Source organism: Onychostruthus taczanowskii, unplaced genomic scaffold, assembly GCF_017590055.1.
Source record: "Onychostruthus taczanowskii isolate IOZ18803 unplaced genomic scaffold, ASM1759005v1 scaffold41, whole genome shotgun sequence".
Lineage (NCBI taxonomy): Eukaryota > Metazoa > Chordata > Aves > Passeriformes > Passeridae > Onychostruthus > Onychostruthus taczanowskii.
In genome coordinates, this window is record NW_024501571.1 from 6,776,851 (window position 1) to 6,797,462 (window position 20,612).

Consider the following 20,612-nt stretch of genomic DNA (forward strand, 5'->3'; position numbering starts at 1 on the left):
TTTCATCTGCAAATGGGTTGTACATGACAGAGACAAGTTGCTATTTCAGATTTTTAAAGATATGCTATAACACTGCTTGGCCTTAATTTTGGGCTCCAGCAAGCTATTGATTTTTTGATTCTGTATATTATGTTAATGATGTCATGATCATATCAGAGCAGCAATGTACTCCTGCAAAGCTCCAGAGTGCAATATTTAATAGATACTGTTAGTATTAATTGATTTTGCTATAATTCATTCTACTCATGTTTTCACCCTTAAGGGTTGGGTTTTTTGTTGTTTGGGTTTTTTTTTTTGTTTGTTTGTTTTTGTTTTTGTTTTTTTTTATTAGCAGTAAATTCCCTAAACATCCAGGCAGAATGAAAAAGTCAAAGCATTTACTTCTCTTATTTTTTAATTTGGGGATAGGGGAAGTGGGGAAGGCTGTCCTCTCCAGCTCACCCCAATCAATAGCAGATCAAGTAAGACACTCAATAACGGGACTGATGTCCTCCTCAACAGCTCAAGAGGCCACCAAATGATATTTTGTCAATTGGACAGATGAGTTTATGCTGTGAGTCCACTCCTCTTCCTTTCTCATCAGCCCTTTCTGATTCTGATCCAGATGCCCCTGGATCCCTGGAAGTGTCCAAGGCCAGGCTGGACAGGGCTTGGAGCACCCTGGCATAATGAAAATGCCCCTGCCCATGGCAGGGGATGGGACTGGATAATCCTTTAGGTCCCTTTCCACCCAAACCATCCTAGGATTCTGTCATTTTATGATCTTCTATCAGATAAAACCAGGAGGGAATTCTTCAGGTCAGGATTTTTTTTTTTAAATGTCCTTGAAAGCAGAGAGGGGAACAGAGAACAAAGATTTACTGTTGCCCTACAATTCTGGTAAAAATTAACTCCCCACCACACAGGTCCAGGTACACTGAGACCCTGCCCAGAGATACTGCAAAATTCAGAAAATTTTCTGGAAATAAACTTTATGAGGCAATAGCCTCAAGATGGAAAAATCACTTCTGCTTTCTTGGCTAATCATACACTGAAAGTTATTTGTGAGCTTGTTTGCAGCTGGGGCTGGGTGAGGATGAGGAAGGAATCAGGTTGAGTTTCTTGTATCCATGTTTGCATTTTCTCTTCTCCCTGAGAAAAGCACGGAGCTAAAGCTCCTGGCAAGCATCCCAACACCATTCTCCTCCTGTTTTTAACTGGCTGCCTCTTCAGAGGTGCTGGGTGGAAAAGGGCCAGGGGCACCTGCAGAAAAGCCACCTCTGGCCCTGCCACATCTCAGAGATGCAGCAGGTGTTACCTGCTGGTAACACCTTATCAGGCCAGGCAAGCTCTGAGAGACTGGGAGCAGACAAAGCAGGCAAGTGTTGTCTGAACTGAAACCCTGCCCTCGTGCCCTGCACAAAATAACCCCATGCTCCCTGGCAGGGCTGGCTGGCATCCCTTCACACTGGTGTTGGGTGCAGGACGTGTCTGGCTGCCTGTTCCCAGCTCCTGGGGAGCCACAGCCAAGGACAGGTCCAGGGGGGCTCCTGTCCCTCAGCTACAGCTGAGAAAATCTGCAGGGAAATCCTCTTTGTGGTGGGGGTTTGGGTCTGAAAGACAAAAGGAGCTTGGTTTTGTTGTGGTCTCCTCCTCACCTCAGCTCTGAGCCATTACAGTGGGGTTTCCTGAATAAAAGGGACTCATTAATACAGGGGTCCCACTAATCCAGGGGCCTCGTTATTGCTGGTTTTAAACTGAAGGAGGGTCAATTTAGGTGAGATATAGAAAGATTATTTTTTCCAATAAGTGCGGTAAAACACTGGCAGAGGCTGCCCAGAGAAGCTGCAGCCATCCCTGGATCCCTGGGAACATCCAAGGTCAGGCTGGATGGGGCTCTAACCCACCCTCACCCCAAAATATGCACCAAGCTAGCAAGGGAGAAGCCTTCCAGGTATGGGAAGTTAGACTGAGTCAGATTGAGGTTATTTTCCTCACATGTCTCAATTAAAATGTAGATCTCCTCCACTGCCTGGGGCAGAGGGGCAGGAGGCTTTGGGAATGAGATATGGGAGGGAGCAGCAAGGCATGGGGAGTGTTTGCTTCATCCCTGCCTGCCTTAACCCTTCTGCTGCCGCCCCTGCTCTGACAGAAGGGGGTTCCTTGGGATAATCAAGGAATTGCACGTGTGTTTGCACCTTGTCATGTCTGCCAAGGCTCCTTCTGCTCTAATTAAACAAACTCAAAACCTACTCAGACACTCGTGAGATGAAATTATTATTTTTGTGCTTTATATATGCTTTATACATGCTTTATATATGCTTTCTACATATATATATTTATATATTTTACTGCATTTTTATATATTTATATATATTTTACTGCATTTATATATGTATTTATATATTTTACTGCATTTATATATGTATTTATATATTTTTCTGCAGTCATCACATCCAGCTCCCTACAGGACTTCTGCAATCCACCCCTTGTCCAAAATACTTTAAGCCTCAGGATCTCACACCCACTCACCTCAGGTTAAGAGGAATGTGCTCAGAAAAAGTCCTTGTCTCCACTGTCTGCAGAGACAGGAAACCGAGGAGCAGATGAGATAAACCCCATCCTAAGTAATTTGTCCAGAATCATGCAAGGTACCACGGCAGAGCAAGGAAATTAATTCTGCTCTCTCTTGCCTAAGGAAAATCCTGTAAGCAGTGGATGATGCTGATGTTCTTTTCTCAATGTACCAAGGGCTTCAGGACGTGTTTTCTCCAGCCAGAACCTGTCCCAGATCTTGTCTTACAACAGTGACTCAGTCCTTCAGCCCACAGCAATTCCCACTTCCCTGACCTCTCAATCCCTTTATCCAGGCTAGGCAGGATCATCCTCCAGCTCCTCCACTCTGTCCCAGCAGAGCTTTCAGCATTTCCCCTCCTCCTCGGAATATTTATCTCAACTTTTCCTCAGTTTCCTCTTTATTTTTTTTTTTGCCACAAGACAACCAACAAAAAGACGTGCTAATTGCTGGTGAAATTTCCCGGGCAGGGAAGAAAATGTAGGAGGGAAATGAAAAGAAACCTGCTCTTCCTTCCATTTCTGGGTGGATGCTTTCTTGCAAGAAACAGCCAAGCTGTTTGCTCTGGGGCTGCCCCATATCCCCATAGCACAAAAGGAAGCAGTGGCAGGAGAAATTCAGAGCCAACACCTCTGTTCTTCACTGGGAATTTGGCCTTCCCTGCAGAGGATGGCAAGAAAACACGTTTTCTTTGAATATCCTGGTTTCTTGCATCCATATCTGAAGTTGGAAACAATGGAAGAGAAGGTGTTCAAGAAAACAGGAACATGAGCAGTTCAGAGCCACCCACCAAACAAAAGAAGTGCAGATGTTGCTGGGGTTAGGAAGAAAAAGGCTCTGAGGAGGATCCCCCACAAAACAAAGCCCCACAGCAGGATGACAGAATCAGCTCCTGTGGACTCTCAGAAGCTCCCTCTGGAACCACAGTCCTGCTTGGAAGGGAATCCTCAGTTGGAAGGGCCCCACAAGGATCATTCAGTCCAACTCCTGAGCCTGCACAGCCACCCCAAGAATCACACCATGTGCCTGGGAGTGTTGTCCAAGCTCTTCTTGAACTCTGGCAGGTGGTTGAAACACAGACAGCAGCTAAAGAAATTTATGTGCATTAAAGCAGATAGAAAATCTACATTTTGTTCTTTAAGACTATATCAATTGTTTCTTAGATGTGGTTGAAGTTATAGTTCAGCTCTACTTTTTATTTGACTTTTCAGTACATGAAATGCAAATAAGTAGTTTGGCAGATAGCTAAATAAATTATGTCTGGGAAATCAGTTATTGCACTTCAACTCTTAATGTATGCTTAAACTTTAGACTTGGAAACTTTATAGTTGTTCCTTGTTTTTCACTTCATTTCTAGTTCTAAAAATTTGCATTATAAAGAATACTGAAGATGGCTATTGAGTTCAGTTATTTCTGAGAAGGCCCTTAGATTTTCATGGCTGTCCCAGTCCCATATGGAACTGCCTTCTCTTTGACTGAGGTTCCCTGCAGTTCCATTTGGCTGTGTGCTACAGAAGAGTCACTGGGTTTCACTATAACAAAGACTGCATTTCAGTAGTTTAAAAAATTGATCCTTGTTGTTACAATTTAAAAAAGCACTCAGATGGGGCTTTGTTAACAGCTATTGTAAATTTTTTTAATAGTCCCACTTGTATAGAGGGGCCATCATTTCACATTATGAGCACACAAGAGTGGAGCTCAGGCAGTGGGATATGCTGTATGTTTAACACTTCAACTCTTGTGCCTCCTATCTAATCAGACAGATTTTAAAGGGCTCACACACAGTTGATACAAAGAAAGAATTTTATCTTCCAGCTGGCCTATATATGGTCTATACATGCTTTATATATGCTTTTTACTTATATATATTTATATATTTTACTGCATTTTTATATATTTATATATATTTTACTGCATTTATATATGTATTTATATATTTTACTGCATTTATATATGTATTTATATATTTTTCTGCAGTCATCACATCCAGCTCCCTACAGGACTTCTGCAATCCACCCCTTGTCCAAAGTACTTTAAGCCTCAGGATCTCACACCCACTCATGAAGTGAGGAGCTGTTACTCCTGTCCTACAAACAAGGGACTAAAACACAGTGAAATTAAGGATTGGAGTAATTTTAAGCTGGGCATTGTTTGAAATGGTCGTTTAAGGTTCCTCAGTAGCTACTAAAAGAAACTGGCACTTCCAGAGGGCAATTATTCCACTGCTTTCAACACCTCAGGTTAAGAGGAATGTGCTCAGAAAAAGTCCTTGTCTCCACTGTCTGCAGAGACAGGAAACCGAGGAGCAGATGAGATAAACCCCATCCTAAGTAATTTGTCCAGAATCATGCAAGGTACCACGGCAGAGCAAGGAAATTAATTCTGCTCTCTCTTGCCTAAGGAAAATCCTGTAAGCAGTGGATGATGCTGATGTTCTTTTCTCAATGTACCAAGGGCTTCAGGACGTGTTTTCTCCAGCCAGAACCTGTCCCAGATCTTGTCTTACAACAGTGACTCAGTCCTTCAGCCCACAGCAATTCCCACTTCCCTGACCTCTCAATCCCTTTATCCAGGCTAGGCAGGATCATGCTCCAACTCCTCCACTCTGTCCCAGCAGAGCTTTCAGCATTTCCCCTCCTCCTCGGAATATTTATCTCAACTTTTCCTCAGTTTCCTCTTTATTTTTTTTTTGCCACAAGACAACCAACAAAAAGACGTGCTAATTGCTGGTGAAATTTCCCGGGCAGGGAAGAAAATGTAGGAGGGAAATGAAAAGAAACCTGCTCTTCCTTCCATTTCTGGGTGGATGCTTTCTTGCAAGAAACAGCCAAGCTGTTTGCTCTGGGGCTGCCCCATATCCCCATAGCACAAAAGGAAGCAGTGGCAGGAGAAATTCAGAGCCAACACCTCTGTTCTTCACTGGGAATTTGGCCTTCCCTGCAGAGGATGGCAAGAAAACATGTTTTCTTTGAATATCCTGGTTTCTCGCATCCATATCTGAAGTTGGAAAAAATGGAAGAGAAGGTGTTCAAGAAAACAGGAACATGAGCAGTTCAGAGCCACCCACCAAACAAAAGAAATACAGATGTTGCTGGGGTGAGGAAGAAAAAGGCTCTGAGGAGGATCCCCCACAAAACAAAGCCCCACAGCAGGATGACAGAATCAGCTCCTGTGAACTCTCAGAAGTTCCCTCTGGAACCACAGTCCTGCTTGGAAGGGAATCCTCAGTTGGAAGGGCCCCACAAGGATCATTCAGTCCAACTCCTGGTGCTGCACAGAACATCCCAAAAATTCCACCCTGTGCATGAGAGTGTTGTCCAAACTCTGCCTGAACTCTGGCAGGCTTCATGCTGCCACCATTGGCCTGTGGAGACGGTTCCAAAAATACCCAATTCTTGTATCCAAAAGTAAATAATAATGATAATGATAATGGTAATGATAATGATAATTATAATAATTATTACTATCATTATATAATAATAATTGTATATATAATAATAATATAATATAATATAATAATTTAATATAATAATTATTATACCAATTCTTGTGTCCAAAAGTAAATAATAATGATAATGGTAACGAAAATGATAATAATAATTATTATAATGATTATATAATGATCATATAATAATTATTATAATGATAATAATAATTATTATCATCCGATAATAATAATTGTATAGATAATAATATAATAATATAATATAATAATTTAATATAATATTTATTATTATTACCATTATAGTAACTACTATAACAATAGTTATTATTACAATTATCTTATTAATAATTATATTATAATTAATTACATAAATAATTAATTATATAAATAATTATATTAATTAAGTTTAATTAAATTCCATAATTCTATAAATTAATTATACTTATATTATTATACTAAAATATTATTATAGTAATAACTATTATAATAAATTCGATAATTCTATAAATTAATTATACTTATATTATTATACTAAAATATTATTATAGTAATAACTATTATAATATGAACTGTTATAACAATAATAATAGTTGTTATTATTATTATTGTTGTTGTTGTTATTGTTATTGTTATTATTATTATTTCCCTGGTACAGAAGTCAAAGGAGAAAGCATTTACCTCTGCAGCTCTCCTTGGGGGATGGAGAGCAGGGGATGTGGGACAATGGGGAGATTTAGGGGCTGTGCTGGTGGCACAAGGAGAGATTGGGTGGCAGGTCATTGAATGTGGGAACGTGCAACAGAAGATACTGGGAAGGAATTCCTCACTGTGAGGGTGGGCAGGCCCTGGCAGAGGTTGCACAGAGAAGCTGTGGCTGCCCCTGGATCCCTGAAAGTGTCCAAGGCCAGGGTGGATGGGGCTTGGAGCAACCTGGGATAGTGGAAGGCGTCCCTGCCATGGCAGGGGGTGGAATGGGATGAGTTTTTAAGGGTTCTTCCCACACAAATGATTCTCTAGTGGCCTGAATTTATGGGCAGGAGTGTGTGCAGCTCCATGGAGAGACTGAGGCTGGATAAAGACAGACCTTAAAGGTTTGAGGTGCTTTTATTTAGGTGGAATTTCTCCCCAATCCTCCCCTACTTCATGCCACTGTCATATTTTCTGGAAAAATCCCTTCACCAGGATTTTTCTCCTGGGAAGCTGAGAAGCCTCAGAGAAAAAGGAAAACAATATTATCTCATTTGCTTCTCCTGTGTCTTGCTGCTTTGGAATGTGGTTGGACATTATTCACCAACAGGGGGTTGTTTCATTGGTTGCAGGTGAATTGTTTTTACTTATTGGCCAATTACAGCCAGCTGTGTTGAGGTTCTGGAGGGAGTCAGGGGTTTTTCATTTGTATCTTTCTAGCTTTCTGTCTGTATCCTTTCTGTATTCTTTAGTATAGTTTAGTATAGTATGGCATAATATAATATAATTAATATAATAATATAATATAATAATAAATTAGCCTTCTAAGAACATGGAGTCAGATTCATAATTTTCCTTCCTTTGACAGGGGACCCCGAAATTACCACCTCTCCATTCCCTTCTGAGACTTGTCACAGGTGGAGGCTGATGAAATGTCACGGAAGCAGCAGTGGCAGCACAAGGCCATGTCCCCCCACCCTGGGGAGGGTTCATTTTATGTGCCATTTTCCCTCATTGGCAGCTCATTGGCTTCAGAGGCACCGGGGAGCACCTGACAGCAAGACAGATTCCCTAAAAGAGAGAGATTCCCTACAAACAGCTCAGCTCCCTGAGTTATCCATATTCCCTGACCCTCACTGAGTGCCACAACCCCACAGCAAAAAGCCTAGCCCTGTTTTTACTTATTGGCCAATTACAGCCAGCTGTGTTGAGGTTCTGGAGGGAGTCAGGGGTTTTTCATTTGTATCTTTCTAGCTTTCTGTCTGTATCCTTTCTGTATTCTTTAGTATAGTTTAGTATAGTATAGCATAATATAATATAATTAATATAATAAGTATAATATAATATAATATAATATAATATAATATAATATAATATAATAATAATATAATAATAAATTAGCCTTCTAAGAACATGGAGTCAGATTCATAATTTTCCTCCCTTTGACAGGGGACCCCGAAATTACCACATCTCCATTCCCTTCTGAGACTTGTCACAGGTGGAGGCTGATGAAATGTCACAGAAGCAGCAGGGGCAGCACAAGGCCATGTTCCCCCACCCTGGGGAGGGTTCATTTTATGTGCCATTTTCCCTCATTGGCAGCTCATTGGCTTCAGAGGCACCGGGGAGCACCTGACAGCAAGACAGATTCCCTAAAAGAGAGAGATTCCCTACAAACAGCTCAGCTCCCTGAGTTATCCATATTCCCTGACCCTCACTGAGTGCCACAACCCCACAGCAAAAAGCCTAGCCCTGCTTCATGTCAAATTAGGGTGTTGCAAGACTAAAATTCACGGGAAGGGTGAGAGGGATCACGTTGCAAAACCCACAGAATTTTGTCCATTCTGAGAATTTGAGAGGGGAGAACATCCCAAACATGCAGAGCTCTAAAGTCACTTGAGATGTCCTCAGTATCCCACCTTATCCTCCAGAGGAAAAGTAGACTCTGTGCCATATTTGTCAGCCCCAGGTGAACGTCTCACATCTGAGGCTCCTCAGTTGCAGCACTGAATTGAATTCCTCATGTACATAAAACTATAACTCAAAGTCTCCTTATATTCGCGATCTATCTGTGTTTAAGCACCTGAATTATTCCTTATTTTGCTGCTTCTTGAGGTCTGAATCTCCCTGCTGGCTCTGCCAACATCCACGTTGCAATTCCAGTCAGGGAATACTCGTTCCGTGTGACAGTCCCTGTAACTTTGCATCTCAGCTCCAGTGCACAGCTGATTTTTAAGATTTTTAAGGCTGCTCGGGGTGGCCACGCAGCTTTCCCCTGCCTCTGTTCCCTCCCTGGATATCTCCTGTGGGATATGTAGATATTTCACCCAGACACCTTCCCCTGAAGGAGCTAAACTTTCTGCAAGGCTAAACCCGAGCTGCCAATGTTCCTGTGGCAGAGAAAAATCCCAAGTAGGACACCAAACTCACAGGGCTGCATGAGGAGAAAACTTCTGCTGGAACCCACTACATGAACTAATTATCTTCCCACCCTTCCCTGCTGCCCTCTAGCAAAATAAGCTAATCAAAGGCAAGGTTGTTATCAAAACACATTTACCACACGCCTGCGTCTTATGGCCCACAGTGCCCAGTGCTGTCCCTGAGCTGCCTCAGGCAGGTGCAGCCACGGAGATAATCAACCTGTGAAGGGCACAGCTCTGCCCTGCACTCACCAGGGCAGGAAAAGTGCTCCCAAAGGGACACGATGGCATTGAGGGAACGGATGCGGCCGTGAGTCGGTTCTCCAGGAGTGGGGATCTGCTCAGAGGGGTTTATTCAGTGTATTCCATAGAGAAACAAGATTCCCAGGAGCCTCTGACTGACCCAGGGCTTCATCACCATCAATAGCCACGCTCCCAGTGCTGGTGCTGAGAATTCCCTCCTGCTCCTCCCTGGGGATCTCATTTCAAAAGCCATTGCAGAGCTGTCCCATTTGGAGCTATTTCCTCTCTCCAAAGGTGTGAAAGGATGGGTACTTTAGCTGTACCTCAGCAGGCAGATCAGAGATTCCTGTGGCTTTCATGCCCCCCTGCTGTGTTTCCTTCTGAAACCCCGGCTCCAGTTTCCATAACTGCCTGGGAAGGAGTGGGAATTGCTCCCTGCCAAGGCCAATTTTGGGAAGATGACTCCACTTTCCCTTGCTGGCAGGTGGAAGGGGCTTTCAGGCCAGCTGTGAGCCAGGAGGAGTCAAACCAAGATGCTGGAACCCTGGATGGTGAGAATTTTAAACTTCCTGTGCTGCCAGGCACTGAGCCCCAAGAGAACACTGCACTGACCTGAGGCCGTGGAGAAGGCTTCCAAAATTGACTGATAGCCCTGAAACTGTGGGTGTGCACTTTGAATTAAAGTGTGCAATATCACAGCGTGGAAAACTTAGAGTTTGGGGCTTTAGAATATAGTAATAAATATGAAGCAAGATGGAAGTTTTAAGGCAAAGACAGGTTGTTCTTCTTTACCTTCTTCTTTCCTTCTTCTCCACCTTCTTCTTCCTTCTTCCTGGGTGATCTTTTGTAATTGGACAGAAAAGTCCACATTGTAGGCTTAGAGTGATCAGTTATTGGGTTAAAAAGGAAAATAATTTAAGTGTAGTTTCTTAATTGGACAGTTTAACCTTAAAAGGCCTTGTAACAAGAGGTAGTTGGCCATTTTGTGCCTTGCTAATGAAAGGCTGCAGAGCTCATGGCTGTGAGGCTGTAACACTATAAAAAAAAATAAACACCCCAGTCCAAATGTGAACTATCGTCTCAAGTGCCTTCAATCCTAACCTCAACAAAGGTACCAAAAACAAACACACCAAGACATCCTGAGAGCTCATTCACTCCTGTCTTTGCCACCAGTGACTGCCAAACAAATGATTGAAAACTTTCAAACCAAATGAAAGGATTCAGATTTCCTGGAATTACTTTTTCCCCCAGCATTCATATTTTTCTTCCCCTCATGCAGCAGCACAGAACTGGAAATTTCCTTTGCAGTGAGAAATGTCCACAAACACCTTGGACACACACAGGGTGTTGAATTTAACAACTGAAGTAGCTCTGAGTCTCCTCTCTGATGCCCAGATGGGCACAGATTTCCAATAAAAAACAGGATTTGAGCTGGAAATCATGTTCTCCATGTGGCTGCTCCATCCTCAGGAAGATTAGGACAATTATCAGGTACCTTTGACAGGACTCACTATTGCATTTGCAGGGACCCCCGTGGCTGGGAGGAATGATGAATCTGACTCCACGTTCTCAGAAGGCTAATTTATTATTATATTATATTATATTATATTATATTATATTACTAAACTATACTATACTAAAGAATACAGAAAGGATACTTACAGCATGCTAAAAAGATAATAATGAAAACTCATTACTCTTTCCAGAGCCCTGACAAAGCTTGGCACTGATTGACCATTGAGTGAAAACAACTCACAGGAAACCAATGAAAGAATCACCTGTGGGTAAACAATCTCCAAACACATTCCACATGAGCACAACACAGGAGAAGCAAATGAGATAAGAATTGTTTTCCTTTTTCTCTGAGGCCTCTCACCTTCTCAGGAGAAAAGTCCTGGGTGAAGGGATTTTTTCAGAGAATGTGAATGCCACAGACTCCCAGGTGTCTGGAGGCTTCAAGAGCTGCCCCATGGCAGGACAGTGTTGGGGCAGGAAAGGACAAAGATTTTCCTATAAAAGTGGCACTAACCATGATCATGAGACCCAGAGGATGGTCAGGCAGTGGAACAGGCTCCCCAGGAATGTGGTGATGGCACCAACCCTGCCAGAGCTCAGGAAGAGTTTGGACAATGCTCTCAGGCACCTGGTGTGATTTTTGGTGCTGTTCTGTGCAGGGCCAGCAGTTGGACCTTGATGATTCATATGGATCCCTTCCAGCTCAGAATATTCCCTAATTCTATGACTTTTTCATCATTCCAGACAAGTGCGAAACACCTCCAAACTGCTGCCTTATTGGAGGGACTCCAGTTTGCACCTTGGGAAAAATCAGTATGGGAGTACAAGGCAGGGACAGCTGAGGGTTTATAGGATCACAACCCCCTGGAAGAGTGAGGAAATCCCTCTTTTCTCACTATGAAAGCTCAGAGTGGCCCAGGAGTGATATTCCAACCTCCTGCCCCTCTGAGTCCCTGAAGCCTGACCCACATGGCCCCTTCTGGAAGCAGCACTGGAGGAAAACACTGTGAGGCAAAAACAAGTAAGTGAAAAAGGGAAAAAAGAAAGAACAAAGCCCCTGAGCCTGAAAGAGTCACAGGCTTTCAGACAGCAGAAAGTCGAACAAGGAAAAGACCCTCCAAGAAAGGTCTTATTGCAGCCTGTGTAGGCAGCTGGGGTTACCTGAGACTCTCTGGTGGTTCAGAAGACTTTGACCAAGAAAGTTAAAGCCAGGGACGATCAATGAGCTCTGCCAGAGGCAGTGCATCAGGTTACCTGCTGAGCCCAGACACCATGAGCTGCACTTTGGAACTTTTCCCTGTTTTTTTTTTTTTTCTCCTGGTCTGGCAGTGAGTCTGAGTGTGGATAACAAACCTCCATCCCCCTCCACGGTGATCACTGGAAAACAGCTTGTTTAAAAGACTTTTTTTTAACTTCATGTCATGTTAGAAAGGAGAGCTGTAGTTTCAGGGTGTATGAGCTGTCCACACAAGGGGCTGTGGTGGGTGGGAAGAGGTGGAGGGCAGGAGGATGTGGAGGGTCAGTGCCTGGACACAGGGGTGGGTGTCTGCTGCCAGAGAATGGCATCAAACCCCTCTGAACAGGGCTGGGTGTTTGCTGGGAAACCAAAAAATTCTCCTATTGATGCCTGAGGTTTTAACTTTTATATTTTTCACATTCTGTGCTGCTTTAGTGTGGGGTCTGGGCTTCATATTATGGGATGGTGAGCTCTGTGCACAGAGCAGGGAGACAAAACAATTCCTGCTCCAGCTGGGCACCAAGGACAAATGATCCAAATCTCAGCCCAGGAGCACAAACCCCGTGGGCTGCAGAGAGAAAAACAAGCAGGATGGGAGTGCAGGGGCTGAGCTGGAATTGGACACTGAACTGCAATGTGCACATGGAGCAGAGCTGATCCCAGGGAGAGACCCCGGGAGCGCTCGTGCATTTTGGGACCATTTGGGTTCATCTTGGGGGCAGCCCTGGCTGGGCTCTTGTGCTGCCCCAGGTGCATCCATGGAGGAGATCCTTTGAATCCATCCCTGCTTTATTCTGGAACTCTGCCCAGACTCTGTTCTAGCTCAGATTCTCAAGGCATCACAGTGGCTTCTGAGGTGTCTCATAACAGCAGGGATCCAAAAAATTAATAGTAATAAAATAAACAATATTACTTAATAAAAATTAATACTGATAGTATAAAAATCATAATCAGACGAGCTCCACCTGAGGAATTGTGTGTGGGAGATTTTGGCCATCCCTTGACTAACCCAGAGCCAAAAGGATCCAGGAAGGTGACTGCTGTGGCCCAGACATTAGACTCTTATGTCACTTCTTCTTCCACGGGGTGAGGATGCCTTCAGGAAGACACTGGCTCCTATTCCCAAGGTTCAGGAGCAGCAGGATCTCCTGGCCCATGCTCTGCAAAGCCATCAGAGCCAGCTCTGGTGCCTTGGGGAGGCTCTGGGTGCCAGAAGGACACACACAGGACACGAGCAGCTCCTCAGAGCTGAGCAGAGGAGTGCAGGGAGCAGAGCCAGTTCCTGGCTCTGATATCTCCAAGCAGGACAGACTGGAGATGCCTAAACAAACCCTCTTCCCTCTGCAGCAAATGTCAGCTCCTCTAAACCAACAGCCCTTGTTGACTGCTTTGCTCAGTCTCAAGGGCTGGTAAAGGCTTCTGGGGGAGAAAGAAACCACAGATGCCCAAATGTTTCATTCTAATGGAAAAATAAAATTTAAAAAAATAATAATTCTTCCTTTCAGAATGACTTTTTTTTTTACATCTCAAGCAATTTGCTAAAAACTGAAATCAAACCCCAAAACGAGGACTTCCAAAGTCTAAATGAATCATTCTCCAATTACTAAATGGAATCAGCCCCTTCCAGAACAGCTTTCAAGAACATTTCTTATTAAAAAAATAATTGGCCACTGCGAGCTAGAGGGGAAAAAAAAAAAAGTTTTGAAATATCACAAGTTCTCCCAGAAAATGAGAACTGTTTGCCTCTCTGATTGCAATTAATGACCTGCCAGGCAAGGAGTCCCCAGACCTGCAAGGGCAGATTCCAGAGCAGAAGGAGGCTGGTGCCTGGGGGTGCATCCTCCTTAAGGACAGCTTGTGTGTGTTCAGCTATTCCTCTTGGAATTAGATGGATGCTGCATGGGATGAAATGAGGCAGCAAAGCCAAAATCCAGGAGTGTCACTAATGCAGCAGAGCCTGGGACAGGTCCCCTTGCACCCAGCAGGGGATTTCCCTCTAATTAAATGTTGCCCTTCTCTATAGGGATGCTGCTTTTCTGCCCCAAATTTCCAGTTTTGTGGCAGCTGGGGTGTTAAACACAACCCAGGGATGCTGTGCAGGGCTGAAAACCTGTGTGCAGATGGACCAGTGAATGTACATAGAATAATAGAATGGTTTGGGTGGGAAGAGAACCTCAAAGTCATCCAATTCCACCCCCTGCCATGGGCCGGGACACCTTCCACCATCCCAGGCTGCTCAAATTCCATCCAGCCTGGCCTTGGACACTTCCAGGGATCCAGGGGCAGCCACAGCTTCTCTGGTCACCCTGTGCCAGGGCCTCAGCACCCTCACAGGGAAGAATTCCTTCCAAATATCTAATCTAGAATTCAGGAGGGCTCTTTCAGTAGCTGAAGGGTTTACCCCTGCTCTGGGGATAAAGAGCTTGAACTGTTGGTGGGAAAGAAGGGAGATGGGTGGTTACAGCTTGGGTATGGGTGAGGCAGGAGTGACTTGCCAGGAGATTACAAAAGTGGTCAGATTTGGGTGGCATCTTTGGGCAGTGCTGCCTCTGACACAGGAAGAAGGAGGAAGAAGCTGCTGAATTCACTTCAGGCTTGCAGAAAACTTCGCTTTGCTCTCACCCCTCTCTGCAGTCCCCATCCAGGCTGCTGACATTGCTGTGACCTTGCAGCAGGCACCCAGTACCAGCTTTGCAGCCTGCTCCATCCCGACTGCTCCCACCCCAGCCCCTCTCCCTCCCCCAGAGACCTCACCAGCCAGCGAGAGCCACAATTTCAATTTACACCAAGTAAATGATTCATCACCACCTAAAGAGGCCTGAGCAGAGCCCGGGAGGGAGCAGAGCTGGGAGAAGGAGGGGGGACAAGATGGGGGTAAAGATACAGAGACGAAAAGCTCCGGTGACCTGCCCTGTATCAGCTCCTCTCCTCGGGGCAGAAGCAAATCAATCCTCCCCAGCCGTCTGTGGGTCTGTCTGCCTCTGCCTCTCTCTCAGAGGACTCGAGTTTCTTGGTGTAAGGTTAGGACAGCAGAGCTGTGGAAATCGATTCCCAAGCCCTGGCACGCTGCCCTGGGCACAGACGCAGGGAAAAGATGGATGGGGAGCATCCCCAGACCTCAGTGGTGGGAGCTGAGGATAGCTGGAAATGGGGGTCAGGGGAAGAGGAGTTGCATCAGCCCTTGTAGGGAATACCCCAAAATAAGGGAGGTGTGCCCTTCTAAGTTCTAAGCCTTCTGATGTTTACATTCTTGTAATAAACTTTCTCATGCAGTTTTATGCAAATAATTATTGGTTTACATTCTTCCCTAGAAGAAGAAAAATTTAATCAACTGTTAGTTTGTCCAGTGTCACTAAAGAAGTAGCACTTTCATCCTCCAACCCACTGTCACTTTTGAAAATCTATAAATGTTGAAATCAAAAAATAAACTTCCCTTATTTTTACCTTAAAAGTTCCAGCGTACATGTTGTTTTATTTTGTGTCCTGTAGCGACAGAGGTGTGCATGGGAGAGACAAAAACACCCTGCTGTAACCCACTGGGCAGTTTTCACCTGTCTCCCAGTCCACCTCTGCTCCTCTTGATGGTTTATACTGGAGGAGGATGAGGGAACAGCATGGCTTTGCCCAAAAATCTGGCTCCCAGCCCTGCACAAAAATCTACCCCAGCTCTTGCACAGCCCAGCTGCCTCCTCCATGCCTTCCACATCACTAGATTCAGCTCTGCTCTGGGAATCCCCTGGGATTCCTGGCTGGGAGGGAAGAGGGAAGGGTTAGCAGCCAGGATGGGAAATGTTTATGGCATTTTTCCCCAGGGATCCTTGTGCAGGAGTTGTTGATGACGTATCCCACTTGAGGAAAAGTCTGTTAATGAGGCTTGAGGGGTTCTGATGTGCAAAAATTTCTAATTAGAGTCTCAGTATTCCAGTGTCCTTACCCTGAATATGCTGTGCAGCCAAAACTTGTTGAGTGGGATGTAATTGGCTCCTTTGCTCTCAGGGCTGCCCAAAAGGATGAGGAAACTGAGGCTCAGAAAGGAGCACCTGAGGCTGCCCTGAAAACCCCTCCCAAACTAGGACTGAAAATCAGATTTCTTAACTGTGAGGAGAACTAGAGAGGAAGAACAGACTTGGAGTGGGATTTGATAACATTTGCCTTCAAAGTGCTTCAAGAAAACCCCTCAGGGAGGGAAAGAACAGACTTGGAGTGGAATTTGATAACCTTTTGCCTTCAAAGTGCTTCAAGAAAACCCCTCAGGGAGTCAATCTCAGTGACCCTGCTGCGAGGTACATAAATAAGAGGTGTTTCTCTTTTCCAGATGAGGAACCAGAGGTAAGTGGTCAGAGGGAGGAGGGCACATTGCCATCAGCCAGGTCCAGACCCCGGCCACACTTCTCCCTCAAGGACTGAGCCTGCACAGAGAGGTTTTTTAACCAAGCTGAATCTTCCATCCCCACCCATCACCCTCCATTTAATTTCCAGTACTCCTCAGGAGGAGCTGCAGCACACTCTGCAGTTGTCTGTGCCCCCTCTCTCTCTTTTGGGGGTTTATTGCTGCAAGTTTTGATTTTTTGTTGCCACTGACGCTGGATGCAAGGAGATGAAACACCCAGCATTGCTGTGGTACAATCAATGAACAAATTCATGCCTTTCTATGCTGCTTGCACACCTCTGTGCTGTCCCTTCACTGACAGCAAACACACTGGAGGATGGATGCAGGGTGAGATGGGATGGGAACACACTGTAAAGCTCTGTGTCAAATGGAAATATCCTCAGGTCAACAGGATGAAAGTTTTCTGGGCTCTTACCCACGACACTACAATTCAGGACTGGATTGCCAAGGTTCTCTTGAACAATTCCGGAGCATGAGCCCCATTTTTGGGCGTGTTTTGGGACGGATTCCCCAGATCTGATTTGAAATTAGGCAGACTGCCGTGGTTTTGGATGAGGGTCACACAAGCTGACAGAAGCAGAGCATTCAGAGCATCGACAGAAGGCTGGAATATGGTCCAGGTTTGTTCCCTTCTGTTCCAGCAAGGAGAGGCAGCAAAGTCTATCACATCAACAGGATCCCTGTCTCCACCTGGAGAGTCTGCAACTCAACAGGAAGAATTCAGGTGAGCTCAGAGGGTAAGACCAACAAGAGCAGGGCCCATCAGAAAAACCCTCCAAGGCTGCCAAGGACACCGTGAGGCTCAGAGTGACAACACCCTGCAGAGCCACTCTCAGCTGGAGCCCTGGGCTAGACAGATCCCATGCACTTCCCAGCCACTGTCTGCTGAGAGGGGCTTGGCAAACCAGACCTCCCTGCCACTCAGAGCCAGGAGCTCAGCCAAGCTGACACCTCCCTCTCCAGGGCTTTGGCAGAGAGCTCTGCAGGAGGAGATCACTCAGGGAAAGGCTGCAGAGAGGCAACTTCAAGATCAATAGCATCACTAAAAAGCTGAAGGAAAAACAAGAACGAACTGCTATGCCAATGAACTGGTATCCCAATGAACTGATATCCCAATGAACTGGTATCCCAATGAACTGCTATCCCAATACTGAGGACACCTGGAACCAGTATTCCTTGTGAGGCAGTGGATAAACCAGTACAACAAATTAATGGGAGAGTAGAATGAGTCCAATGAACTGGTATCCCAATACTGAGGACACCTGGATCCAGTATTCCTTGTGAGGCAGTGGGTAAACCAGTACAACAAATTAATGGGAGAGTAGAATGAGGCCCCTGCTTAACCATAAGGTCCCCATGAAAACTACCTTGGAGTGGATCCCATGTTGTTTACTGGGATCTGATTCCTCTCTAAGGGCAATGGAGATCATGACAAGTCCAAAAGAGGAGAGGTTCAGGTTAACAGTGGGAAGCTGGAGGTGCTGAGACAAGGGCTGACGGTCAGAGTCAAGTTCCCTCAAATGGAATGGGAACCACCAGGAAAATGTGACCCAGAGAAGAGATGCTGGAGTGTTGACCTCAAAACACATCAGGCTGCTTTTCTGGTGCAGTCAGCAAACTGGTGGAGATGCTCTGTCCAGCCTCTACCACCCTTCTTTCCCCTCATCTTCTAAAATACATCTTTCACAATTAAGCAAAGTCTGTCCTCAGAAAATACTAGGGACTTTTTTAGAGGTACCTGGCTCAGCCAAGGATTGAGACAGAGTTTTGCCCCTCTACCTTAATTCCTTAAGTTTTAGTTTTCCTATTTTCCAGATTCTGTACTGCATTAGTGTGCAGTACAGAACTTCATATAAAGTGTTAGCAAGTTCTCCTCGCAGTTTAGTTAGACAAAACAATCCTTTTCCAGCCCCACAGCCAAGGACACCATTGCAGCTTCAGGCCCAAAAACTGCAAACAACAGTGAAGTGAGGAGAGCAAACTGGGAGGATGGGACTGCATAACCTGGAGCTGGAATTGGACAAATAACCCCAGTATGGAAATGGAACAAAATTTATAAAAGTGTGAAAACTCAGGACCTGTTGTCCATTTTGGATAGAGCCACAGCTGGGCTTTTGCACTGTCCAAGGTGTATCCTCTGAAAGCCTTTTAAAAAATACCTTTTTTTTTCCTTTAAAAGGAAATTCCTATGCATGAAAGTAGATAAATAATCTGGATATAGTTGACTGATTATTTAGGTTGCTGAAAATAAACCATGTATAGTGTGCTGCTAAGTGCAAAACATAAGAAAAAGGAAGTGTACTAACTTTTTTTCTCACAATGGTAATAGATGATGCAGTGAGGTAAGCAAGCATATTTTGGTACTAAGAAAACTGTTATATTGAACACCTTGAACCTGTTAGTTTTGGAACGCTTGCATTACTGAGTTTGCATTAGAATCAAGGGTTAAGATTATCATCTTAAAGGGTTGGATTATCATCCAACCATCACTCTTTTCTTAGATTTTAGTAATGCCACTGCTCACTTCATTTTGGTGTATATGGCTTTTACCAAGTAAATTGTGTTTTTCCATGAAACATGATTTTACGTATATGCATTACCTTCATGTATTGACGGTAAAAACCACTTAAATCCCTACTTAATGAAGACAGCTACTACTTGCCTGAATAGGCCATGCTCTAGGTAGCCTCTCCAGGCATCAGGTGTGTTGACAGGAGGGCAGGGTGTGGGGACAGGCAGGGCTGGGGTGGTGGCAGAGCCCAGAGGTACTCACGTGTTGTGGAGAACACACCATCCGCAGTGGGGGTCTCCCGAGCCCAGGCACTCGCTGCAGGTCTCGTACTGGCTGCACGACTCCACAGGCACCCTGGTGAGCTGCAGGAGGAAAGGGGACAACCTGTCAGGCTTCTCACGTGCCTCAGAATTGTTATATGTTATTTTGGCAATTCGTGACGATTGAGATTATATGTGTATGTGTATATTGATAATTCGTACATGATGGGTATTCTGTGAGATGTGGTATGAGTGTTATATAGGATGTAGTATGATTTCTAATAAAACAAATCATGAAGGGCACACCAGGCAGAGACAAGGGATTGCAACAGGGAGTAACAAAACCACGGCTGGCAGCAGAGGAAAGGAATCCAAATTAACACACGAAAAAGACTGGCCCAGACAGGAGATGGGTGTTCTCTCTGGAATGAACCAGGAGCCACCCAGCAATGATGGCCCATGAAGATGTCTGGCCTAGATAATCTGAGCCATCAGAAATTTACATCTGAAAGACATATTCCTAGAACTCACAATGAAAATACATTGATTCAGGGACGAAAATACATCGATTCCAGATGAGCTTTGTTGGACTTTTGCACAGAGAAAAGAAACTACATGAATATGGGAAAACCTGAAAAAAATATGTGAGTCCTGAATGGAAGAATAGAAAAACTGTATTTAAGCTGGCTCTACCAGGCTTTCTGTGTGAACACTGGGGATTTGCTACTAGAGAGCTCGGATTCCGTGTCCACCCAGCTCCGATCCCGGGGTCGGTGCTGTTCCTTGATTGTTTGCTGTCAGGACTGGATATTGATTGTGAATAGATTCTATTTTTATTTTAATTAAATTGTGTGGATCAATTTTTTACCTATAAGAGAATGGTTTGATGGAGGTGCCACCCTCCGCATCCCCTTCCCCTGGTGCCTGTCCTCCCGCAGGAACAGCCATGCAGCGCTGGGCAGACAGAGGGATGGGGATGGTTTGCTCCAGAGCTCAACCTGGAGCAATCCTTGTCCACATGCTGGTCCACATCCCCTGTGGTCTTTCCCTCTCCCTGCTGCCCTTTATCACTTGCAGGATTCCCCAGCAATCAGCAAATCAGGCAGGCTGTGGGGATGCGGTACCTTGAAATTAAGTTAACTAATTTTGAGATCTTCTGTAGCAAGGAAAACTCTCTGGATCTCATTGATCTCTCTGGTTTTGGACTGTGTTTCTTTCTGGCTTCCTGTGAGAAGTGAGGTCTTGTGATGCCTTTGTCTCCCTCCCATGACCTCCTGCCACCACCAGTCCCCACTGCCACCACCAGCGCTGGTCCCAGGCAAGCATTAGCTCCACTCCCCTTTGCCTGC

The 20,612-nt window shown here is 44.8% G+C and overlaps 1 protein-coding gene across 1 annotated transcript in view; it reads right to left on the bottom strand.

The window, feature by feature from the left end:
- PLXNA4 (plexin A4) overlaps positions 1–20,612 on the bottom strand; it is a 456,808-nt gene that overhangs the window by 137,974 nt on the left and 298,222 nt on the right. The window contains exon 5 of the mRNA XM_041413432.1: positions 19,265–19,365. Coding sequence (XP_041269366.1) covers positions 19,265–19,365 — 101 coding nt within the window. The remainder of the gene's footprint in view (positions 1–19,264; positions 19,366–20,612) is intronic.